At 36.9% G+C, this 27,756-nt stretch overlaps 2 protein-coding genes across 10 annotated transcripts in view; one reads left to right on the plus strand and one right to left on the minus strand.

Moving 5' to 3' along the window:
• LOC136259654 (uncharacterized) overlaps positions 1-27,756 on the plus strand; it is a 73,399-nt gene that overhangs the window by 34,660 nt on the left and 10,983 nt on the right. For all 7 annotated transcript variants that reach the window (XM_066053148.1, XM_066053147.1, XM_066053146.1 and 4 more), the window contains one exon: positions 14,334-14,881. In XM_066053148.1, coding sequence (XP_065909220.1) covers positions 14,334-14,881 — 548 coding nt within the window. The remainder of the gene's footprint in view (positions 1-14,333; positions 14,882-27,756) is intronic.
• Positions 275-26,975, minus strand: LOC136259653 (uncharacterized). Of its 3 annotated transcripts, none has more exons than XM_066053141.1 (11): positions 19,146-26,975; positions 18,385-19,096; positions 4,314-4,545; positions 4,077-4,262; positions 3,897-4,016; positions 2,584-3,779; positions 2,354-2,527; positions 2,111-2,299; positions 1,859-1,991; positions 958-1,805; positions 275-899 (listed from the first exon to the last, which is right to left on the minus strand). In XM_066053141.1, exons 3-10 carry the CDS (start codon positions 4,543-4,545, stop codon positions 1,564-1,566), a joined length of 2,472 nt encoding a protein of 823 aa, XP_065909213.1. In that variant the 5' UTR covers positions 18,385-19,096; positions 19,146-26,975; the 3' UTR covers positions 275-899; positions 958-1,563. The 3 variants fall into 3 exon arrangements, with proteins under 3 accessions (XP_065909213.1, XP_065909212.1, XP_065909214.1); XM_066053140.1 differs by having other exon boundaries at positions 18,385-18,714; positions 18,928-26,975; XM_066053142.1 differs by lacking the exons at positions 18,385-19,096; positions 19,146-26,975 and adding an exon at positions 5,041-5,457.

The following is a 27,756-nucleotide window of genomic DNA, read 5'->3' on the forward strand; positions in this document are numbered from 1 at the left end:
AATGTTACTTGGTAGCAACCCAGCAGCTGGAAAAAAAGAGGAGATTGTTGAAAAGTTATCTCCAGTGATGATGTTGAATTTTATTGGCTGATTTCCACTGCAGATTTCGAGATTGGTGAGAAGGAGGTACATAGTGCACTTCTTAAGGAAATAGTGCAGCTTTATGTGACTATCCGTGGATTTTCATATGCGAGCTTTTGGATGGAGAAATCTAAGCAGTCAGCAAAAAAGAGTACACAGCGGTCAAAAAGCTTACGTAGAGACTTGTATGATAGCAGCTTATAGTATATTATATTATTAACATTTGCAATGCTATGCATAACACAACTTTATTTTGTGATTACAACAACACAGTAAATGATACAAGCAAAATATTAATTAATTGATAATAAAAATGGAATTTAAGGCAACAGCTTTTGCAGAAGTAATTCTAATACCATTTGTCGCCTAATGCTAGCCATATCACATTGACTAAAGTTGAAAGAAGTTTTGTTAGCCAGGCACTGAGCAATTCTGCATACAAACACACCACAGTCTGAATTATTTGTCTGTTGTGGAACACCTTACGAAGTAGAGCAATTCCATTCCGTGGTAGAGGCACAGTTGGATGATTTCTCTAAAATATATGATTTTAATGCTTCCAAACATGCTGGATTTGGTTCATGCAGCGAGTCATAATAAACAATCTGTAGGTCAGCTGTGCTTATGCTTGCTAAACACCAGTGTGCTCCAAGGTGCACTGGAACCAATAACAACCTCTTGCTAAATAAATCAGTTTCCTTTGTCCACCGGCACACTGCCTGGGAACCAAAACGTACAAGCTTTGGATAGAAAAATGTGCTGTATACGTAGACATCTGTGTTGGCCTCAGCTACTAATTTCATGAAGCAGTTTATCACCTAGCAAAAGAAAATGGCAACACATAAAAAATAAGTACTACACCACGAATAGCCTTACTTGGTCATTTAACCATCCGGTATCTTTTAAAGTCCAGAAGTCATGACGTGTTAAAGTAATGGTACAACACCTTGATAATTCTTCCTCCGCAGGTCCTGGTCCTAGTGCCTCACTAATCATATCATCATCAGTAGAATGGGCCTTCTGCTCAAATGATATGTCCATTTCTGTCACATCATTTCTATCGTGACTGCCAGCAAGTGTATCCTTTTCATCCATTTCAACAATGTCTACTTCTGCAGAAGTTTGCTGATGCTTATGACTTTTCACCTGATCATTCGAGCAAGGTTGATGGGAAGCTTCTGTCACATCTGATGTTGCTTTTTCATTAAGTACTGGTGCTGGCACATCATTACTGTTAGGGTTATCGCTTGAACTGGCAGGCATATCAACAGTAACAACTTTCTGTACAGGAATATCCAAATATTTTGAAGCTGTAAACAATTCTTTTCTTGGAGCAAATGACTTTTTTTTTAACCTTTTTGGCTGCCAGTAACTTCAATTTGCTTTTGAACACTCTTGGTGGCTTTATAAGCTTAGAATAAGATTTGTCCCTACATTTAGCCTTGCACCGTTTCTTAAGTGGCCTGCTCTCCTGCTCTATATCTATAGACTGCTTCTTGCCACGGCAATTTCCTTTTGAAATGCTTCACAAACAGAATTGATTACTTTCAGTGCCTGACTATTCTTACAAAAATCATTGACATTTGGGTTTTCATGTCTCCCTCCACGTTGCCTTTGGCAGCCAAAGTAATTTTCAAGAGGATCTTGACAAAGCCTCTCACTCAAGAAGATTTTAACGCCTGGTATGATGAATATGTATTTAACCAGTTCCACAAATGATTTAACTAAAAAAGATTAATTGATAATTAAAATAATATATTATTACTGCATGCAATACCTGTGACAGTGATGCCAAGACGAGTTTCCCTAGGTATTAACATCATTTCCTTTTGTTTTGGAGAAAATCCTTCCCTTTCATAGACACTTTTCTCCCAGTTCTCCAAGTAAGGCAAAAATTCTTCTTCAAGCCACTGCAGTGCATAAGCAAACAATAAAGTACAACATCTACTAAGTAGTTCCTAAAATGGTCTACTGTCTACAAACAATGTCACACCCCAATGCATACATTATAATAATACCAATAACATACTTGCAAACGAAAATCCTTTTTAGAAGTGTAGGGATCTTTGAATGATTTCCTGCTGTGGTATCCAGTAACAGCATTGGATACGTTGAAGCAATCAAAAAACTTATCGATAATTTTAACAAACTTGACTGTTTCCTGTACTTCTTCACCATAATTCTCTTCAAGCGACTTAGCCAGTGTCTCACTAAGAGCCTACACATGTATAATGCATTATACAGCATGCTAATCACATTCTTGTGAACTTACTTGTGCAGCTAAATCCACTCTCATCTTCGAAAACGTCGTTAAATAAACATGCTCGTACCTCAGCTTTTTCACTTGTCTAATAACTCCTCCTTGTTGGGGTACTGCTTGTGGTCCTCCTGTATCATCAAGGTAAAGTTGTTCTAAGTGCCCCCATGATATTTCTTTACCATTGCACTAAATGTAAAAGGAAAAATAACGTACTCTCATTGCAGCTATAGCTATCAACTTACCCATAATTTTCGTTTGTTACTGTTCCAGCTATTTCTAATTGTTTTTAGCAAATGAGGAGGATCAGATATGAAATGCAAGTCACGTGGTCCCTCTCGTGCAAAAGGGTTGGGTACTTTGTAGACCATTTCATCTTTGGCATTGTGGAGTTTCCACAATCGACGATTTGGTGATGCACCATCACACGTAATTCCTAAAACACGGAAGCCCATTCTCTCAAGCCTTGATATTGCCTCCCACACAGGGTCAAACATCAACTCTCCACTGAGGTTGTTACAAGCAAACTGCGCATATGGGTAGTTCAACTTCTGAAAAATGCCTCTCACCATTAGCACCAACATTGAACTTGCGAGTTGTTGTTCATGTTGTGTCTCACTTAAAGCATTCTCAAATTCAAGCAGTCTATTGTTAGTGTTGCCTAGATTGACAAAGCCGATTAAAGAACCCTGGTGTTTATCATATACAAGGTCAGTCTTGATATGAACTTCATCCATGACTAAGAAGACATATCTGTTAAGCTCGTTACTCAAAAAAGCAATGTCGTAAAGCTCTCGATCTGTTTCTGCAGAGAAGCCGATGGTAGTTGATGTATAGTGGGTGTAATCACGCAGTGTTCTTTGTGAAGGCAGTTTGATGCATCCTGTTTTCCGCAGTAGTTCATATGATTTTCCAGATAAATGTCTGAGATACAAGCTCCACTTAATGACTAGTGGGTGCCACTTCATTGACCGAGAGTCCTTTATAGAGCATGCTGTTTGCTGTTGGTCCCAAAAAAGGCGTTGAAAAGATCCTTCTGGATACATAGAATGTATTTGCTTTGTGGTTGCATCCATCATAGCCTTCATATCATCATGCAGATCAACATTTAAGGTTACACCGTCTTGGGTAGCTGCAGTTGAAATCTTCTCTTGTAATCGACAAACACGAAGCTTTGCTTTTTTGCTCTCCTGGTGTAGATTTCTCAAGCGCTCATCTTTTTCAGACGCACTCAAATTCCCATAAGTTGTATGACTGCTGGGATGAGTCTTCTGATCTTTTCGGCGACGTGACAGCATAGCTGATAGTGTTTTCTTGTATTTCTTACAACATATGCACAGCCTGGACTCTTCTGTACTGTTCATCAATATATCACACTCAACATGATAGATGGATAAGCTACCAGTCCTTGCGGTGTCCAGTGTTGCCACAGTGCTGGTTCCTACAAAAGTTATTCACATCAAAGTATCGTGAACACAACAAAGGTATGCACACATAAAACTTGTCATGCTCTATTGACTTTACATACAGTTAAATGTATGCAGAAAGGACAGCTTACTTGAATTATCTTTGAGTTCGCCATTCTGAATGTTTGGGAGCTTCAAGAATGCATCATCACAGTTGCCTTTGCAAACCTTGCTTGTATGTAGAATGTTGATAAAGTTTGATACATGTGAAACTACAGGAAACATAAAATTTCCATTGCATGTTTAATATCGTACAGCAATCCAACCAATACCTGAATTAAGAGATGTCGGAATGTCTTTCAAAAGAGCAGATGAGGGCTTCAGAGTTTCTCTTTTATAATTCACAATCCATGAGAAGTCTTCCTTAATGGCTAACGATCTTAAAACCTCAGTGCCAGACTCAAAATAACCCAGTTGGAATATTCTCAATTCTGCATTTTGGATTGTATCAATCCACCCTGTAAAAGGAACGATTTAGCTAAGCATCTGCACACACTGTGTCACTATACCTGAAGGAATGCCATTACACTGTTTCAGTCTACTGCGCAAAATATCCAAAGACATGACTGGTGCATCAACAAATGAACACAAAGGCAGAGACACTTGAAATGACAGTGGCAGAGACACCTTCAGCACTGACACATCTCTCAAAGGAATTGAAACTGGTAGCCTCTTAGGTTTAGGCTGCCAGTGTTTGTTACTATGAAGTCTAAGCTTTCTGTGACCTCTCCTATCATTCATCTGTAAAAAAATCCAGTGCAAACTATAGCTATATGCATAATAATAAAACAACAGTTCTGAAAAGGAAATACTTGCATTCACTTGAAGATTCAAGGATTTCGCCTACATCAGTACAAGTCAGCAGCCTTAAAACTATCCTATTTTGTTTGTATACATATGAATTACAGGAAATACTTAAGAAAGTTAGTAGCCTTTAGAAAATTACCTGTAGGCCTCAAAACTTAATACTTCAAAATCGCTTGTTTCGCAGTTGCGCTGCAATTTGATGGCATAAACGGTAAAACTAAGGGTTTTAAGTTGCATGATTTTGTCCGCTAATGTCTCAGCTTTCAAACAGTGTAGTTTACATCAAAAAATATCGCTCCCGCACTGCTCTACGAACCCCAAAAGTCGAGGGTACGACTAAAAAGCCATTTTTTGCATAAACCGCGTCAAGCGCTATTTGTTCAAAATTTTGACGATTGTATGCAAGTAATACAACAGTATTGTTCTTACCACCACGGTAAATCCTCTTCATGTTCACAACTAGTAGCTTATCTACCCGTTCTTTCCTTTCTTCCGTCGGCGAGGTGAAACCTTACATATCAAAGCGAAAGTGTTAATTATTACAATGCTGACGGCTCGCGATTTTTGTATTGAAGTGTGTCCGGTTTCCAATCCCGGGTAAGGTATATATTATCTATGCCACACCCATCGCGAATGGCGTAGTAGAGTTTGGAATGTTGCTGGATAGGCTGTAGAGGAAGAATTATTGCCTTATAAAGAGTTGTTTACTACTGTTGTACTTGAACAAGTTCTTGTAGCAGCTGCTACATCATGTTTTCGTGTTTCCTCCAGCTGCCATTCTTGTTACGGACGAATTTAACTGCAAAAGCGACGAATTCAATTGCAAAACCAACGAATTCAATTGCAAACGGGACGAATTCAATTGCAAAAGCGACAAACTCAATTGCAAACGGGACGAATTCAATTGCAAAACCGACGGATTCAATTGCAAACGGGACGAATTCAATTGCAAAAGCGACGAACTCAATTGCAAACGGGACGAATTCAATTGCAAAACCGACGGATTCAATTGCAAACGGGACGAATTCAATTGCAAAAGCGACGAACTCAATTGCAAACGGGACGAATTCAATTGCAAAGTTGCCGAATTCAATTGCAAAAACCTGTAATAAGGCAAGTTTTGTAATCAGAAACATAATCATTGAGAATACATTTAGTAGCACTAAGATGCATCTCTGGAAGAGGCTACAAATAAAGCTTCTAGGAACATCCATCACTTTGGTGTTACTTGTAATGCTCAATTTACTATCTCCACTTACCAGAGGGCATGACACACCAACTGAACAGTTTACCAGCTTTCTTTAGTTCTATAATAAAACATGGTTGAGTCTCTATACTCTGATTTAGGCTGCATGGAGTATACTGTATATGTGCCAGACACAGTCGAAGTATGTCGAAGTGTGTCTGACAAACTCGAAGTCGAAGTATGTCGAAGTGTGTCTGACACACCAAAAATGCTGCAATATACACACTTTTGCACATGGTGTGCATATTGTTGTGTTCATTTTTTACAGTGTATGGGTTAGACAGCTGTTCTACCAATGGTGGCTTGGACAGTGATTGGGAACTAGTTACTAAATGTCTTTCTGGAAATGAGCATAAGCAGAATGCATATATAAACATACACAACTTAAGGCTAGTTGAAAATACGTCAGAAGAAATCATTAAAGCTTGTTCAGTTAGCTATGTAGATTCTCCATTTTAGAATCTGTTCTTAACTTTGATTTAACTTGATGCGCTTTTCAGTCACTTGGAACAACTAATTATGACAACCAGTAAGGATTAACATTTTAGGACATACAATTACAGCAGATACTGTATACTCAGTCATGTGACTTAGCACCTGTCAGCAGACTATACTGTATACTCAGTCATGTTACTTAGCAGCTGTCAGCAGACTTGTGTGTGTGGAGCCAGTAGAGGTCACTGATAAAGACAAGCTGATTGAGTTGTGCAAGAAATTTTTGGGACAAAAAGGTGACATTGGAATTTTATTTTATTTCTATTTCAAACTATTGTGATAATGAGTTAGTGTGACGTACTTTCATGCTTTCCATTTCTTGAATCCTGCATGTAGTTGAGATTCATACCAGCATTGGCATAATTTGCATTTAGTGGATTCTCTATAATATCCACTGTTTTATCCATGAATGTGTGAAAGCATCAGTGTTATGACCAGACCACCCTCAATGTTACGGCAGGTTGGAATGATTACCAATCAAGTTAGATATAATTGCCAAATCTGAAAGCTCTGCTTGATGTCCATGCAGCTATTAAAGTTACTGTATATTTTCATCATTTTACACTGGGTCGTGGGTGTCACATGGTTATACAGGGTATAGGAAATGTTCACAACAACATTTCACAAAAGCACTGACACACATTTCGTCGCAAAGACTGCCATTACAGCCACTCAAAGTTGCAGGACTCTAAAAGAGTATGCATGCAATATAAAATAATATTATTAAGTGTAAGTAATTAAGTACTAAGTTATTTATTGATTACATAATCATTAAGAGAGTTTTGAAATCTTATATGCTTTCTAATTTAATAATTTGATCAGGCATGCAGGCTGTTCCACAATCTAGTGGTGCCGGAAAGTATTTATGAACATTTATCCTTGAAAATGATGACATCCTCTTCTTGTGCATTGGCTGTGAAGGATATGGTCTGTAGCTGTAAAGAGCTCAGGTACTTTTATTATAGGAGGTGAAATTACTATTGTTAATTTGCACTTTTGCAGTTCCAGTTTACAATTGCCACATATTGATTCAGATGGTACTGACCTTCCTGATGACTTTATGACTACAATTTCAGCTCATCATGGATTGTATAGTGTTGTGCATGAGATCAGTGAAGGTGTCACTGCACTTGTAGGGGAATCCAGTTCCTAATTTAATCATGGCTGATGTCAACGGCATAGGATTGCTTTTTCAAAAACCTCTTTTAATTGTATTTTTGTGATATGAATTAAGCCATTATACTTTTCATATCGCACTGTAGCTGTATATGCGTGGATGTGGGTACATTATATGCAGCCGATAAACCTCCAGTAGCCTCTTGCTCTGCCAGTGGATTGTGCCAATCAACCTCAATACTATGAACACTAACAGTTAGCTACTAATAATGCATGGTATCAGCTAAAGTTTTGTTTATAAGTCATTTATCTTGTCAGCATAAAGCTACATTGCAAGTTTAACTGTATGTATTAGCTAGCTACAGTGTCCCCCAGAAGCTAAAGCTTTTTACAGGACTAAAAATTTTGATTAAGAGTGGTTTAAATCGTACTGCTTTTTATGTGGACTACATTGATCAAGAGTTGCATATAAGGACATTAAAGTGACAATCATGAGCAGTTTAGCTATAATTATTATTATAAACGTAAAGAATGGTATGGGTCATTCCATACCAAATCAACTGGACCCCTTTCAATTTTCATGAAATTTGACACAAACGTGGACCCTTTCAAGAAACTTTCTCACACAAAACTTTGGCTCATTTCATTAGTCTCCCTTTAAGTTATGACCACTCAAAGTTTCGATCTTTTGAAAATTTTATTTTGCTTACATGTCTTCAGTAAAATTGCCATAACTTTGCTTATGATTGACGTAGAAACATTTGGTTTAGATTTGTGAAATCCTTATTAAATTCGCTTTCGGGTGATATATAATGTTTTACAATTGCTCAAAGGTAAAGGTCAAACCACAAAACTGTAGCTGTTTCCTTTGATCTTAATTTTCAAAAATATATATTCTTTACTTAAATTTATTTTTCGTTTACATGTTGCTCTAATACCTATCATTCATCACTGTGAGTTTAAAGTTGGGACCAATAGTTGATCATGAGTTATAAGTGTTAATGTGTAGCCTTGTATTCACTGCTGTTTGTATAGTATTTTCAGTGTAATTTCCAATACCAATTGCAAGTTACCTTATATTAGTATGTCAAAAATCATTTTATGCTTTAAAATAGTTAGGGTTTGTATTGACAAGGGCTCATTACAATGAAACCATACTAACAGAGCCACTTTTAAAGCTAAGAAAGTTGGAGCAATAATAAGGCTGCCTAATAAAGGAATTACTGATTATGTTTTTGCTATAAGTTCAGTGTCCTATAGAGGTGGCCACTATAACAAGGTGGTCTTATTATAGAGGTAGCTATATTTATAAGGGATTTACTGTATATTCCAATCTATTATTTCAATTTTACCTACTGCAAAATAATATTCAGCCACAGATTATGATGATAGTTTCCAATCTTATACGTGTGTATAATGGATGCAAACGACACAGTTATTCATACATATGTACATGTAAAGTGGAATCGAAATGCCATGTCTTAGTGATATCCAAGCTTCATAATACCTAGATAGCTGCTTCATATAGTTGCATTAGAATAGAAATATTCTATTTTAAGTTGGCCCCTATTTTAAGTTGGTCCACTGTATTTTGAATCATACTTCGAAAGGGCAAGCCTACTACTGACCACTTAAAGGCCACCTTTATATGTCTGTACCTATAAATAATGCCTTTGCTGGAAAAATGTACACTTCTATGTATTGTCTTACTTGTCAAAAATTTGATGGAATAGATTGGAAAGTGGCCACCTGTTTAGAAAGGCCACCACTCCATAAGGGCCAATTTTAAATTGTTGCTATACACTTATGCAAATGTATTAAGCAGCTACCTGCACATTAAGACCCAGAAATTTTGGCCCTAAGGTAACTGGCTTAAACTCCATACATCAACTGTATCATGATAAAAATAGCAATGTATAGCTCATAATTTGATTCTATAATTGAGAATCATAGAATCATAGAAATGTTCCTTAGAAATTACAGTACATGGTACAAAGGTTCACTACAGCAATTGCACACTGATGCATATCTATAGCTTTAAGTGAAATACATCAACAATTGATTAAAGAAAGGGTAAAGGCAATTAACTTCAAAGTTAAATCAGAGTGTTATAGTAAAAGTTGAGACTGAAACTGGTGCATATTGCATGACAGTCTCTACAATCATTCACATGTAACTTTGACATGAAATGAAATCTGATGCATTGATATCAGTACACAATTGAATTTTTGAAGGTATAAGTTGAAAAGACTGTTACTACTGCATCAGTCATTCATTACTACTTGTTAGAAAAGCTCTATAGTAGATTACAATGTTGAAACATTCATGCCTGTGTTAAGCAGCTACACAACATTATGTTTTATTTGTAAATGTTTCAAATTACAGTGGAACTGGCCACCTGTAATGAAAGGCCACCTTTCTATTGTTCTATAGTAAGACATTTGTACACATCAAACTATATAAATAGCCACCTGCATATTAAGGCCAAAAAAATATTGGCCTGACTGGCTTAGACAGTTTCCACTATAGCTACATTTGTGTATCAAAATATGTACTTGCATATCAACAATTAGCATTAAGTGCTAACAGTAGCAGTAGCAGTTACTGTAGCTAGTGAAAATGTCAACAAGTTCAATATTTTACTACTATATAATAGACTTGGCGTCATAATCAGAAACAATATATACAAGCTTGATAGGGGTAAATTACTTGAGTACATGTATTTATGTATAAGCTTTTACTGGGTTTTCTTACAAAACATAAACAAATTAACTTTACTTACATACCAACAATGTATAAAATGATTGTGACATAGTATTATATAAAGTTACTTGCAATTGGTATTGCATCTTTGCATACTTGAACCATACAAACAACAGTAATTACAAGGCTACACATTAACACCTACGTATAACTCATGATCTACTATTGGTCCCAACTTTAAACTCATAGTGATGAATGATAGGTATTAGAGCAACATATAAACCAAAAATAAATTTAATTAAAGAATATATTTTTGAAAATTAAGATCAAAGAAAAACACTACATTTTTGTGGTGTGACCTTTACCTTTGAGCAATTATAAAACATTATACATCACCTGAAAGAGAATTTAATAAGGATTTCAAAACTCTAAGCCAGAAGTTCCTATGTCAATTACAAGCAAAGTTATGGCCATATTTTATTGAAGATGTGTAAGCAAAATAAAATTTTCAGCAGTAACTTTGAGTGGTCATAACTTAAAGGAAGACCAATAAAATGAGCCAAATTTTGGTGTGAGAAAGTTTCTTGAAAGGGTCCATGTTTGTGCCAAATTTAACAAAAATCGAAAGGGATCCGGATTTTTTTTGTTGATTTGTATAGGTAATCGCACACATTTGAGTGCGATTAGGGAATAATTGTACGAGTAACAGTCAAAATTGCATGAGGCAAACCACCCTTCGTGGTTTGTAGTATACATCTATCCAGTTCTATGTGGCCATTAACTTCTACCAGGTGATTGCATCATCCTTCTTTGTATTTCATCATTTGTTGTTGCACTTAAAAGGCTTCACGTGTCAGCAATTCTGATTGGCTACTCAAAATGTCTACATATGTTGCAGTTAAAAGGCTTCTATTGTCAGCTTATTTGATTGGCTATTCATTATATCACTTTCTTGTTGCACTTAAAAGGCTTCTGTTATATTATTGGCTACTTTACAGTGCAATTACAGAAACAAGGCCATGCGATTTGGGATTAATTACACTCCTACTATTGGGACTAATGTATGGCAAATTAAACCACTATGTGATTAGGTATGGAATGACCCGTATACATAAGATTACATGTATTTTATTTGTAAGATATCCTTAGCAGCTAGGCTAAATGTACCAATGCAACTGTAAATGTTAGATGACTGTTCTATTAGAGTATTGATCGACTGCTCTATTAGAGCATAGATAATATATACCTTACCCAGGTAAGGTATATTATCTATGATTAGAGTATCTCGATCTTGTATAACATGCATGCATACTAGTAAGGCCACAGTCAGTGGAAGGTCATAAAAGAAACCAGGTCGGCCACGGCACAGTGGAGCACTTTGTGCCTAGCTCTATAGGATTCTCAAAGATCTATGATCGATTCTATGATAAAGCTAGTGGGGGACCACTTGTGGTAGAGGGGGACCAACTGTGGCGGCATAAGTTGTCCGGGGGGGGGGGGGGGGGGGGGGGGACAAGTTACAGTGCTGCAAGTAGTCCGGGGGGACCAAGTATGGTTGCTGCAACTGGTCTGGGGGGACCGGTTGTAGCATGACATGTCACCACATGTATACACAACCTTCACCATTTTTATCATGCTTATGTGTCACTTATGTATAGATGGTTACATTCATCTGCTTACAGTATTTTACACATCTGGAGCATCACAATGATTATACAAATATGCCAATATAATGAGTGCATCTGTGTGTACACAATATTACCATGTTTGTACTAGTAATAACATTGGTAGCAGTGAAATTTGGGATAAATATCACAAGTGTTGTATTGGAAATTTACCATTTCTAATACAACAAGAGTGGTATTTATCCACAAATTTCACTGCTACACATACTATTCCAAGTTAATACCATACTCATTGCATAAACATTATTGTACATTAGGTTCATTGACTATACATGTATACTAGTCCAGCTAGTGTAATACAATTAATATATATATTGTTCACATAAGATTCATTCAGAATTTGTATCTCCAATCTTAGCCCTCTTCCAAGGTAAACACATTGCTGGATTGTTGGTAATATGTACTGTGCAATTTGTAAAATTGTATAAGGGAAGTGATGTGGATTGCACTGAGCAAAATTCAGCATCAGAATGTATTTGGTTGCTAAGCTTCTGACAGTCACTTCTTGTGTTGTAGCTCAAAGTATGACTAATCTGTCGATTATCCTTCATGTCAATGTCAGAGTAATCTCAATGACTACTCACTTTTGTGACCACTGATTGAAGCAATTTTATTATTGCTGAAACCTGCCTTCTGTAATTTGTGAATCATTGTTTTTCTTACACTATGATTTGTTACTGTTTGAAAGTCCACTCTGTTTACACATGTCCTTCATAAAGCTATTTATTTTATTTGTTCCGGCTGCTTATTCAGTAGCTTTTGAAGTATCTCAACTGGACACCTATCTCCTCCAATAGCAAACATACGCTGAGGTGAACATCTTTCCTGTTTTACTAACCTTTCTTGTCTTGTTTTTGTGGGACCTTCCACCCATTCAACATACAGAGCTTCTCCAGAATATGGGTTATATATTAATTTTAGGTCTTCGATTTTTATTTGGTAATGCTCTTGACAGTCTCGTGTTCCGAAATTTTTGCTTAATAAAAAGAACATAGTATAATTTAAGCTTTGAGGTGTACTGCTTCCAAGAACACCATTATTCCACATGGTTTGTTCATCTTCAGTAGTCACATAATCGGCCTTCCTTTTCCACTTTCACGTAATGCAATAGCTTTTCCATTGAGTACTGTTGTGGAGTGACTTTTAACTGTTGAATTGACTAATTATTGTGTAATTAGACTAAAGTTAATTATTGTGTTGTTTATTGTTCTTATTCCGGAACTATCTCCAGACTTCTAGAATTGTAGTCTATAAAAGAGCATATGTTGTACAATTTGTCAGTCCGCTTGAAATCAGTCATTAAAGTTGCTCTGCGAAAACCTTTCTATTACAACAGGTACCTCCCTGGCACTAGCAAATTCTGGTGTTGTAAGAATGTTGTAATTGTATCCAGTACCTTTTATCTGTGCATTGCTGAAAGTATTGTTCTTAAGCTGTCAGGCTCGTATTCTTCTCCCTTTTCATTGTGCAAAATACTGCTGTAAAACAACATTCAAATTCAATGCAGAAATGTTTGGCAAATCTACAGATATACATTTTTCCTTCTTCCACTTTTTGAACTTCTTTACCCACATGGCTGTTAACTTTATGGTGTTCTATTCTTGTTTTTCTTGAGTAGACCTTGTATCTCCTTTTCTGTTGTTGAAGCGAACACACTAGAGCTTGTGTCGAGTTCAGGTGCCATGTTTAGAAGTTCTTCTGAGTATCAGTACTAATTAAGCCACTCATTAAAAAAACTGCGATATTTCGTCAGAAAAGAAATCTTTTGGAATATTAAAAGCCATTGAACTAGCATTGCTAACCGGCACAGATTGCGCTACTTGATGTAATACAGCTACAGTACATAAATTCTAGCCAATAAAATCGCAATTACAACTTTTCACTGCTGCCAGTAAAATACGGGATAAATTTCACTACTGTTATTGGGAGTTTTGTATGGGCAGTGAATTAGGTATGGAATTAGTATTTATAATACATGTACAATGCTATACCTGCATGCACTATTACATGTGTACAGAAAAACCCACACTTTTGTATAACTGTAAACCATGCACACATACAGCTCTAGTGTTCATACATCTGTATTATGTGTTGAGATTTGTAACTTTAACCATATCTACCAATATAATTACTCTTACTCATGGGTGGGAGGGTGGGGAAACTTCATCTTCCTTCTTTAAAATTTTCGTTGCCTTAAATTTTACCGACAAATTTGATCATGTGAATGGGTTTGCGCGTGGGTTATATAGATTACAGGTCTATCCAGCGCATGTCATAATGGTTAAACTTCCTAGTGCCTGTGGTGTTTTGCAGGTTGACCATATAGTTTTTATAGAGACTTATACAAAATTCACTGTAAAGTGCTGATAATAATAACTATCATCCGTAATACAAAATTACATATGAAGGGTTTTTAAAATGATATTTGGATTAGTGGAGATCCAGTATATTATGCTAATATATGTGTATCTATTCAGGAAACAGAAATGTCTAATACTATGTTATTAAGCGATTGTGAAATAAATGAAACAGAATATCAAGATTGTGAATTTGATTCTACAATTTTGGGTCTACACTTAGTATATTTCATTGGAACGTTTTTGAACAGTTCTACACAGTGTTTGACAGATAATACACTCTCTTTTTTCTGCAATGCAACACTTCTATTGTGTAATGGTAATAGTTTTTTAGTAGACCTGACTGAAGAGTGTAAAGAAGTTAGAGATAACAAATGTGCTTCTGAGTGGAGAATAGTGGAGAGCATTTGTGACACAGCTGTTGTCAATTTTTCAAGTTATTCTGGAGATGGGAATTTGACATTCTCAAAGGCTCCAAATCAGAATTGCCCACCTGGATTTGATCATTTAAGTGACTCAAGATGCTTTCCAGTGTGTGGTGAGAATTACTTGTCCATAGACGACAGTTCTGTTGATTACTTCCCAATTGTGGTGACCATATGTGGAATAATTGGTTTTATTGGTGGAGTTATTACTTTAATTGCTTATTACTACAGACGAAATAAATTGTAAGTTTTTCCTTATGCATCTCTATGTACATAGCTTTATCATTAAGTACTGTGGTGCTTGACCCCTTGAGCGAAGTGATATCCACACAAAACAGCCAAGCTGTGAAAAAGGATATGGCTTTCAAAGGCCTGAGTGAGAAAAGTTGTGAAATCAAAGGTGGCTGCCAAGAAATAGCTCCAAGAATGTTTGTTTATTAGCATTAACATCATTGCAGCTATTCCTCGGTTGCTTGCTTTGATTTCACAACTTACCAGGCTTGTGAAGGAGGCCACATCCTTTTTCACAGCTTTGTTGTTTTATGTGTTGATTTTATGCTCCATATGGCCCCAAAGCCAGCCATAGGCTTGCTTCTGGTTTTTTACCCACTTTTTTTTCTCATGTACTAACAGATTACCTAACTGTTTGTCCTTATTTTAATTAAAAAAAATTTGACTTCTAGAGTGAACAAGAAAACAAGCAGCTGAGAGTAATAATTTACGCTATGCAACAACTTGTGTCCAGGTAGGTTGTGCAATATGGGAATGAGTCACTGCATTAATTTGTAGTGAACACTGGACAAGCAGATTAAGTAATTTGTGTTTTAGGTTCAGTTATTGTACCCAAGTGGGTTGTAATGGTGCAGTGTGATGTAATTTCTAAGTATTAGTTAGAATGGGTCGACAAGGTTTCTATGTTATTAGAGACTTGAGGACGATGAGGGCGAGGCTACGCACAAACTAGGCCTGAGCGAGCCTATTATGCTTTTGAAATTTCCTGTTATGCTTTTGAACAATGCTCCAAAATTTCCCCTATTATGCTCCAATTATGCCCAGTTGTGTCCCATTATGCTCCAAGTAAAATTGTGTCTTGACTGCTGTATTAGAGTATTTAATGCATCAGTGAATGTATGGTAGGCCATTTGTTTCAAAATATATGTTCAATGAATTATTTAGTATGTGCAATGAATTATTTGGCATGTGCAATGAATTATTTGATATGTTCAATGAATTATTTGGTGTATTCAATAAATCATTTGGTATATTTAATGATTTTAGTGTTTCATTTTATAAACTATATATTATTGCGAATTATACATTTTGCGTTGGTAAATAATTTGTGTTAGGTATTGTTATCATAGTCGGGTTGTTGTTAGTATTGCTATAGAGCTTATGCAGGGGACGTGGTAATTATTTCTAAGCGCCTAGCTCTCACAAATATAAGACACGCATTGCCATTTGTAGGGGTACTGTATCAGTTTAACAGCACCAAGGGGTAGTCACTTCCATACCACCAACTGATGCACTTGCAACCAGGATCAAGAAGTTTAGCTACTCGATATCTGAAGCTGATTTGTTGCGAGGAACATCTACTGAAACGCTAGCTATTAAGTGGGCATGAATGTCCAGATGTACTGTATGAAGATGCATAGAACTACCACAAACTGATACCCAGTCTTTATACACATGAGCAACTAAAATCTTATTAAAAGTCAAGAGGAGTTCAGTGTAAACGGATGGGTGAGTGATACCTGTAGTGTTTGCACTGTCAGTAGATCCATAGTTCTTGTTTACAGCACTTGTAAAACATTCTCAAAGCTTTTCCTTACCCTGAAGGTATGGGGTTTCAGTTAAGGCCATCATCATTAAATTCCTTGTTTCCCATCACCACCTGCATCAATTTTTAGGTAGTTGCACCATATTTAATTATTTGATTATACTTTATAGATCACATGTATACACTGTTTCATGATAGAAGAAGGCACAGATTGACCAAGCTTTAAGGTAAATGCATTAGCTGTGCCTAGAAACATAGCAGAAGGATGGAAGATACAGTCCTGCGTGCAGCATGGCAGCCTTCAATATTGAGATACTCTAATAGAGCAGTCAGCAACTGAAATAACAAGAATCGAGTGTATAATAAATAATCACCTCCCGCCCACATTATTTTTGTTCCATTGGGTGACAGGAAACAACCAATATAATAATGATGACCTAAACAGAGTGTCATTTTTCGAAGTGTCCCCTTTTCTGAAATCAGCAAATAGATTTCACCACACCAAAGCATAAGTGCAAGCAAGCTGTCACTGAAGGCTGTGGGGAGCCCACTACAAAAGTAAGAAGTTTTCTACTTCTAAGTCTACTGATTCTGATTTAGCCACTTTTCATAATGAAATATCTCAAGGGCTAGGAAAAGCAGTTGTGCTGTGATTGATGGCAGAGTATAATGACTCGTATGTCCAACAAACAGAATCTGGTTTTTTTTATCTAAACCTTTAACAGACCTGCATGAGCCAAGAACAATAGAACTGACATACAATGACCTTTTGACCAAATATGATCATATTTATGGGCCTGTATCTTTTACATTAACCAAGCAGTCATGGTGGAGGAACATACAAGAGATCAGAGTAAATGTCATGCTTGGTTTGACCAAAGTGCAGGCAGGATAACAGTATCCAAGTTGCATGAAGGCTTGCACACTAGCAACCATCTGTTTCTCTGATCAAAGTTATATGCTATCCCAAGTTTACATCCTCTGCATGCCAGTATGAGTGCAAGCATGAAGATATTGCCAGGGTAGCATACACAAACAAATACACAAGCTTGTCATGAAAAATTTATGGTGACACAATGTGGCCTTATTTTAGATCCAGAATTTCCATTCATGTGCGTCACCCGATGGTCTAGTCTATTGTGTCATGTTTTAGAAATCAAGTGACCTTTCTCTTGCAAAAATGAGGCATTCTCTGAGGCCATTCTTGATAATCCTTCCTTTTCCTCAGAACATGACAGTAACACTTTAAGAAGATTACATGCATGAACTATTATCAAGTCCAACTGCAAATGAAACTATGTCATGTACAATGCTGCAATTATGTAGCTAGGAAAGAAGATGAAATAATTTTACCAGAAGGTTGAACTGGATTCTGATTTTATTGACTCTGCTATACGTGATGTCGAGCCATTTATTAAATTAGCCATATTGCCTGAATTAGTGGGAAAGTGGTTGAGAAGGAACCAATAATGCCACTACATTTGTCAGGCAGTACAGCTATTAGTGATGCAGATGGTACAAGTTCAATAATCGTTGATGTAAGCAAAGTAGATTCTACTAACTCTCAGGTTGATGAGGGAGATGCCACTGCTAGCTTTAGGAACAATGATGTCCATGCTACTTCAAGTTATTCTAATGACCAGCAAGGGTACTGCTATTGCAGTAAAGAGGAAGATTATGACATGATTTGCTGTGATAGCAGAGACTGTGTGATAAAATGGTTTCATTTTTCGTGCTTACAAATAATTGGAAAAGATGGCCAAAAGGAAAATATTATTGTCCAGACTGCCACAAGCTAAGGTAAGGAGCTCAAGGAAATCAAAGAAACTGATTATTTTACATGTACATTTCAATAACATAAATAATTATCAACAATGCACAATATGTCACGTACTAAACATAAATATTAACAGTGTACATTATATAAAAAGATAGGTGTACTACTGAGTCACAACAATACATAGCGCACCTATTTTATCAATAGGAAATATGTTCTCCTTCATCACCTTTGAGCATATTAATAAAAAGAGTTGATTGCTATATCAAAAACTTTTGCCTCATCAGCCCAATAACTCTCTCAACATGTATCCTAACTCGAGACAGCTGGAAATCAGTCTAACTTAACTGTTTTTTTCCCCTAGTAAAGGATGTATCTTGATATCTGCACAGTGCAGCCTGATCAATTGTGAAGCCACAATCCACTAAGATGACATCTCCAGGCAACAATGTTGAAAGCAGAGCACAATTTTCAGTCAAATGTACATCGGATACCCTTCCGCCCCAGCCTTTTGAGTGATGCCTATTAAAAATTTGTATGTGTTATGCTTCCTATAGTTCAAACAAGTTTGAGCCCTTGTCATGCCAAATCTTGATGCGAAATATTTAAGCATAATTAAGCATAATTTCATCAAAGTAATTAAGAGCCGATCAAACACGGCACAGCCAGAAAAATGGCATTCAGGTATATAACTAGTAAAACTGCAAAAGACGGTAGCCCGGTATAAAACTTCACCTGCTTATTGTTGTCTTCTAAACTCTGTCTGTCAGCTGATTGTAACCAATTGACCTTCATGTTCAGTTTGGCTTCTCTTGTTCTCAGGAGTTCAAACTCTTTCATAGCCTTATACTTCTGGAGTAGTTCATCGTAGTCTAATTTAAATATTTCTTCAGCTCGTTATAATCTGTTGAGTTCATTCAACCTCAACATTTTTCTTACTCTAGCTCGTTCACCTTCTCTTGTTTCTTCTTCTCTTAACAATCTCTCCCTCTCATCTTCACGTCTCTTGCTCTCCTCCTCTAATCTTTGCCGCCTGTTCTTCTTTCTTCCAGTTTTCTTGCTCCTTCTGCTAAACTCTGCACTCCTTTGCTTTTTCCTTTTGCTATTCAATTATCAGCCAGATCCTTGGTCTGTTCCAGTATCCTTCATTTTCTGGAGGCTGTTCTTTTTTGAAAATCTGTGACTAGCCGAGCTTACATTTTTTCTCATTGTACTGTCAACACGTTTGATGATAGAAGGGACGTAGTTCGATGCAAACTGGTTGTTAGTTACTCTTTTTCTCCATTAATGACTGCATGTTTACTGGCTACATATGACCGTATGCTTCACTACATGGGTAGCTAGCTACCAATCCTTTCTGTTGACATGCAGCACTTCAATCCATTTATTTCTTTGATCCAGATATTTTGGAAAGTATAAAAACTCAATCCACTTCCTTTCACACATAGATAAGAACAAATCACAGCACAACACTCCCATCCGGCCTAGTTTGGCATCTTTTATCCCCTACGGCAAATGGCAGAGCAGCCCTAACACATGTTTGTGTGAGCTAGGTACTTAGAAATAATTATCATGCCCACTGATAAGCTCTACAGCAATACTAATAACAACCCATTTATGATAATGATACCTAACACAGATTATTTACCAATGCAAAATATACTATTCGCAAAGATATAGTCCACAAAATAAAACACTAAAATTATTGAATATACCAAATGATTGTGTTAAATATACCAAATAATTCATTGAACATATCAAATAATATAATAATTTATTGCACATACAAAATAATTCATTGCACATATCAAATTCATTTTGAAACATATGACCTACCACATGAATGTTATATTAGGATATTTCAACATGCGGTGACTGTTCTATTAGAGTATATCGATCTTAACTAATTTTTTTTCTTCACAACGTACAGAAAATCTAATTGTTACCATGTTTGCACACTATCCCATTCTGCATCATGCAAAATAGGCAGAGTTTCAGCTACTCTAATAACCAATGCACAAAAATTGTGCCTATTATGCTGGCATTATGCTCAATGCTTTTGGCTACCTATTATGCCCTAAATTATGCTGGCATAATTGGCGCAGACCTAGAAACTAAATTACCTCAGCCTGCAACCTTGGTGATTAATTGTGGGTAGTTGTCTGAGGGGCTCAAAATTAGAGTTGTACCGATAATCGGATCGGTAATCGGTAGAAGCCGATAATTAGCTGTTTTTACCATAATCGGAAATCGGTTGTAATGGGCTGTGGCCAGCAGATTATTAGTCTATTCAGCTTCAGCAGCTGCAGTACCACTGGAGGGCTAGTTGTCAAAGGCTCTGGTATGTACTTGGGTAATTTGTTTATGTTTTGTGGTAACCACAAAGATAAACGGTGATGGTTCAGGCCCTAGCCTACTTGTCTGACTAGCAACTTTGAGTGTATAATTTCACAGAATTGGCTTTACTAGCTCTACTTTTTAGTATAATTGTAGAGACCTACAATCGGGTATCGGTTAACCATCGGTAAAACAGGGTAAAAATATATCGGATATCGGTTTTCCCTAAAAAGTGGGAATCGGTACAACTCTACTCAAAATAATGTAGAAACCAATATCAACCCATTGTATGTGATTTCAAAAATTTTCCACTAGGTTGAGAAAGTGGCAAACTGTGTACGCTAGCATTGGGATTTATCCTTAACTTGAGTTGATTGTGTCAATTCCACTGCACCCAGGTGTGACATTCATAGCCATTGCATGACTATAGTGCCAGTATCTAATAGTTACTATGCCGGGCTAGAAAAACACTTGTCTTGTCCAGAAAGTAATCAAGAATAGGCTTGAGTCAAATATGCTCAAAATGGTTCCCAAAATGCTTTCAGAAATTTCCTCAAAATTTTCACCTATTATGCTCTTTCAGTGTTTCCACTATGCTTACATTATGCTCCAAAGTTGGCAGCATTTCTAACAATTATCTTGGAAAATTTCAACCAGTGAATGCTCTATTAGAGTATTTCAGTACAGAGTGACTGTTCTATTAGGGAGTATCAATACTAGGAGCTGTGTACAGTGCTGTTGAGTGCTCTATTGCAGTTTCCACTGAGTGCTCTATTAGGGAGCATTGATCTATTTTCATGGAAATAAGCTCCATAGTTTGAAATATCCACCTAATATACTAGCATTATGCTGGCATAGCACTCAAGCCTATTATGCTTTTTATTATGCCGGCATATTTGACGCAGGCCCAATCAAGAAACAAATTGTGAGTGCTAGCATCAAGATTTATCCTTCAAGTTTGTTGTGTCAGCGCCGCACCATCGGACATTGGTATTGAATGCCTAGTTGAATGCTTATGATGCCTGTCTTGTCCAGAAATTAAGCTAACATTAAAAAGGACATTTTTGTTTTTGGCTTTGCTGATTTTCGTTTGATGAATGTAGTAGCCAGCCATTGGTGAGACCACAGGTTACTAACTATTTAGTAACCCCACCACAGGGTTTCTATTGGATTTTGTAACCTCAGACATCAAAGGAAATATTACGTAGTTTTCTAATACTTTAATAGAGCACACATTTTTGAGGATTCAAACATAGAATCTAGAATTTTCATTGGTATTATTTCTATTATACAGATTTAAGCTAGATTTTTCATTTATAAAGTCAAAATTAAGCTAGAGAAGCAACTATGATAGCAGTGGCTTAGTGGTTAAGGATTTGGATGTTTAGTTGGAGGTCTCTGGTTCAAACTCTAAGAATTTTTCTTGACATTTTTGAAGCACTTTTTTTCCCAGCATAATGACTGTTCTAGTAGAGTATCACAAGTATCACATCTCTGCAATTTTCAGTTGTTTGACTATAGCTTTGTAACTCTGTAACTGTTAGGGGTGGGCGGTATCTCGGTTATATCGTAAAACCGCGATATTCTGATGTAACGATACCAGTATCGTCAAAAATTCTTGGAAACGATATTATCGTGGTATCGTGATTACCACGGTGTTCTCCAATAATATTCGTATTAGCTAACTACTGTAAACATAGTGCTGCTGTTTAGCTCCAGGAAAGATCGAGATACTCTAATAGAGCAGTCAAGTAACTCTATAGTGCATCCATGCGAATATGAAAATAGCTACTGAAGGGACTTTGTTATTTTGGATTTTTATTGAGGAAAGAATGTTTCTGCACATTGTGGCATTGTAGCTAATAAAATGTGCATGGGTGAATGAGCTTTTATTGCTATAGTTAGCAGTCTTTTAGTCATGCATGGGAATCTGTAGAACTCTTGAATTTATGCCATGCACTTGGGTGTGTAAAACACATCCTCTCCATGCTTAATTGTAGGTCTAGCTAATGTCTATATCACCATGTAGGGACCCGCCGATTATGCTCATTATTTTACCTATTATGCAGCTATGCTGCACTGCTCAAAATTTTGCCTATTATGCTCAAATTAATGCTCAATGGTTACCTATTATGCTCAAATTATGCTCAATATTTATAACTCAGTTCCCATGTTTTCTGAAAACAGTAAGTTGCTGAAGCACAGACCCTAAATCCTTGCTTGTCAAAATGCATGTTACAGAAAAGATAGATATACTCTAATAGAACAGTCAGCTGTCTGATTGTTCTCTGACTGTTCTATTAGAGTATATCAATCTTTTTCTGTGATATGCATTTTGATAAGCAAGAATTTATGGTAATGCAAAAGTGTTCTGCCTATTATGCTAGCATTATGCTCAATGCTTTCAGGTACCTATTATGCTCATTATTAGGCCAGCATAATCGGCGGGTCCCTATCACCATGTATTAATGGTTAATGCCATGTACATGCATTTTTGTGCATCCATTCATGTTGCTGCAGGTTATATCACATGTGTAGGTAGGTGTAATTTCATAGTAGAGCATTTGTCAAAATATGAAAAATATCGTGATAATTAATAATATCGTGATATTTTCCCCGTGATATATCGTGATAGTAAAATTTCAATACCGCCCAGCCCTAGTAACTGTTACTCGTTTTTTCAAGCCATTGAACAGCGCTGCTAACCTATGTACAGACTATATTTCAAATTATTTCAATAATTGGTTTATATTTGGTCTATAGCCATGACAAAAGTTCAGGCTTTTTAAAGTGAGATCATATCACCATGGATATTATTGGATTTATGACAAACTTTGTGTTTGTGAATTCACCTTTATATTATGCTCTTCAGCTGTATGAAATTTGTAGATGATCGAATTGTGCATTGCTTTTACTACCGTATAGTGGGTTATTTTCCCAAGGTGCAAATTTTCCCGATTGAAGAACCTTTAGCTTGAGCAGAAATTTTCCCGATTCAGAAATTCCTGACCACCACACTACAGTAAAAATCTCATGTGAGTTACTTTTGCACCTGTCAATGCAGAATGAGTGCAGTCTGAGGTGCCGTCAGTATAGAATCTGCTGTTCAAGGTCACCATGTGTACAAGAGCGTCTGGACGCCGGTAATAGGTGAGCTGCTTGTTTGTAAACGAGAACGACACAATATTCATGATCCAATTGCTGTGGCTGTATACAAGGGATCCATCATTGTAGGCCACGTTTCTCGGCGTATTTCTGCATGCAATGTGCCACACTTTTCTTGGAAACAGTTGGTGCTCTATTATGTACAAGATTACAGGGCATAGGAGATATGTGCATGATTTACCAAAAGGCGGCGTGGAAGTGCCTTGTCATGCACCTTATTTTTCATGAAGAAGAGTTCAACATTGAAAAGATCAGAAGTCTAGTCGTTTTACTCAACACAACACAATTAATTGATAAAATCAAAATTGTGGATGGTTATTCCGAGAAAGAGATTGCAGAAATAATAAAGGTGTCATCAGTGAAGATGTTACTCTGGTCAAGAATGAATGTGCGGAAACTTACAGCCAGTACAGCAGTGACCAATATGGTGACAATTCTTTATATCATGTTACTCCAATCAAGGCTGAGATTGAAGACCCAGAGATGAAAAGCATAAAACAAACAGCAGCTTTAGGTAGTGAACGAGTACATATACTCCTTGTAATTGTGTTGGCATCATCTAAAGCATTATCACCAGATTTGTTGTTGCTATAGGTTTCTGGGTTTCAGCAGTACCTTCAGACCAACCCCAAAGCTCAGTGCAACGTATGTCTTCTCCATGGCGAAATACCACAATATCACCTCAAGGGTTAGTACAAGAAGTACTGCGATCACCTGAATCCAAGGGAGATCCTGAGGGAGAATCTGTAATTACACTGGATTTAGACAATGGGACATCTTGTGGTATGTCTAAATCTAAAGCTTTGGCAATGTCTACATTTTATGGTAAGAAAACTAGCATGAAGAAAGGATACCCTAGTTCAGAGATAAGGCGTAAGAATTCACGTGAAGTACAATGGGTGAAACTAGGCAAATCTAGTCTTTCCAAATTTGATAGGGAAGAAATTGATGGTGGTAGCAGGTTAAATGATCAACATATAAATTATGCACTAGCCATGATCAAATCCCAGTTTTCCGTGGAGGGGCTACAGTGTACCCTATTCCAAACTTCTCGACAGCCTTCACAAAATGAAATACAAATTATCCATTCCTATGGTAACCATTGGATTGTTGCCAGTGACTGACCTTGCTCTCAGAAAAGGGACACATGTATGTATATGATTCATTGTATGATTCTGTTGATGAGGACACTCTAAAATCCATTAAATTTTTGTTTAAAAATGAGTCAATCAAGGTGCAGATGAGTGAAGTTCAAAAACAATGTGGAGATGATATGATGATTGTGGCCTATTCACAATTGCCTATGCTGTTCAACTGGCTAAGAAATGTGATCCAGCAAAGGTAAAATATCGTCAGTACCAGATGAGATTACATGTAATAACTGCTTTGAGAAGGGTAAAATGACAACTTTTCCTACTCAGCGTTCGAAGAAGTGACTATCTGGAACTTGACTGTTAAACTATTATATAGCTAACGTGATTAAGATAATGTTTTAATAATACACATGAAAGTCAAAATTATAATACTTAATGTTGTCAATGTTGTATATATGTATGTACAGCTGTACCTGTTAGACAATTTGATACACATACATAGCTATGCAAGGTACAATAGTGAATTAAACAGATTGTTTCTTTAACACATTGATGAATCCAGAAGCTTTGAAACCATTTTTAATGATACTAGGATTATTCTTTAAATACTTGTGTGCTTCTTTAAGCCATGTAGCATTCAAGGGTTTCATTACTGAAAGGTCCAGGTCAACAGGTACATGCCGGCATTCTTCTAAATCCTTAAATACCATCTGCAAGTACCAATCCCCAAACTGCTTCTTCAGAACTCTTTAAGGCTCTTGTTAACACCGAGGTCCATTGGTTGCAATTTATTAGTGCAGTTAGCAGGAATATTTACAACAGAAATATTGTTCTGCTCTAATAATTAGTAAGTAGAATCCGTAGTTTGACCCTTAAAGGTATCAAACAGAACCATTGCAGGAAAATTTTCTGACAGACCTGACTCTCTCCTTGTATTTTTTACATACGGTAGCAAAACCAATTCTATATACTCAAGTGTTTTCTGTTCATTGGATCAATGGTTGTCAGTGCAGGTGATATGCCAATCCTGGGGTAACTTGACTTTAGGTAAACAAGCTGATGTTTTCCCCTGATACATTAGTTGGAAAGGTAGCAGATTTGCAGTACGGGATCCACAAACAACAGCAGTAATCTGTCATTTGTCATCCAAGGCTAAAAGCTCAACATGTTGCTCACCCTTTTGATCCATGGTCCATGCAGAACCAGGAACAATGCTAATTCCCGGTCCCAGTTCAAAATTAAATCATCTGGGATTTCTTGTAGCTCTTTAACCATGACAATATCAGCTAAGAATTGGCCTTTGATGGCATCAAAATCATTGACCAGATATTTTGTAGTTGTACTACCCCTTCTTTTAACAAATTTCATACAATACAATAAGGAGGAGTCACGTGATCATAAATGGTGGCTAGTTTCACGCGGACCTTATACCTCGCTCTACAGTGGTTCTTAGAAGTCCTATCCTGCTGGATTGTACTTTTCCTACGCTACCTGGTTGCCGGCGAAAGTCGAAAGAGAATTGAAGCACCTCCTACTGGATTGTTCCAAGTAACGCCCGCCCAACCACACGCTCCACCTCGTACCGTGGTGCCCAACATCAGGCTTGGTAAAACGGTACCAGTTAAGCGTCTCTTAAGCCATGGCAAGTGATAGAAAACGAGACAGACCAACTGGCGGCACCCCTCCCACCAAAAAACAGAAAGACAAATCAGGTGGGTCAACTATTTCATGTATTGTATGCAGTAAAAATGCCGAAGACGGCAGTATTCAATGTGAATGTTGTTTTGAGTGGGTACACCCTAAATGTGCTGGTATCACAGACGAAGAATATGGTATCCTTGGAGGGTGTTCCCCTAACATTCTTCTGCAAATTATGTCGCCCCCAAGTCTCTTTATCTCTTAAATTTTTCAACGAAATTAAAGACAAACAAACTGAACTTGACGAGAGGCTGCAAGAACTTGAAAGCAAGTTAGCCCCAATCTCCGGAAATTCTAACCAAGACACTATGTCACAAGAGAATAACTCCAGCAATGCTAACCCAGTCCAAACCGCCACTACTAACTCCCATTACAACTTACAACATGATCGTAAATTCAACATTGTTATGTATGGAATTGACGAATGTGAAAAGGGTGCTCCCAGAAATGAACGTTCAGGTCGTGACCTTAGTAGTGTTATCGAAACCATCACTAAAGTTAATGCAAACGTAAGTCCCTTATCTATCCGCGACCTTCATAGGCTTGACAAGTACCAAGAACAATCTAGACGTCCCCGACCAATTCTGATTAAGTTCAATAGAGCCATTGATGTATCTATTCTATTATCCCAAACAAGCACACTTCCCAGTGGCATACGCATTAAACCAGATATGAATCCAGAGGAACGACAAATTGAATCTCTTCTCCTCAAGGAAAGATGGAGTCTAATCCAAAAAGACATCAATCGTAAAGTAATTAAAATTCGCGGTAATAGGATCTTTGTTAACAATAAGCTCCATGGTGAAGTCAAAAACCGTAATCTTGTTCTATCTCAAGCTGTATTGCCAGATGATCAAATGGAATCATCAAGCAATTGACTAGACCCACTAGTACAATGTAAAAATCAAAGTAATCATACCCTCAAATTTTTAATCATCAATTGTCGAAGTATTAGAAGCCAAAATAAAAGAAATGAGTTATCTGCACTACTTTTACACTACAACATTGATATCGTCCTTGGAAATGAATCTCATATCGATTCAACATTTTTATCATCCGAAATCTTACCTAGCTCTTACAAAATTATCAGAAAAGACCGTTCATTGGGTGGTGGTGGCGTATTTATAGGTTTTAGAGACAGTATTATTATCTCAGAACTTTCAAATCCATCCAATGAAGCAGAAATGATCTGGGCGAAACTCCAAATCACAAATAGCAAACCTTTGTGTCTGTGTTCATTTTATAGACCTCCTAATAACAATGTCACACC

The sequence above is a fragment of the Dysidea avara genome, chromosome 7 (assembly GCF_963678975.1).
Source record: "Dysidea avara chromosome 7, odDysAvar1.4, whole genome shotgun sequence".
In the NCBI taxonomy this organism is placed as follows: Eukaryota; Metazoa; Porifera; class Demospongiae; order Dictyoceratida; family Dysideidae; genus Dysidea; species Dysidea avara.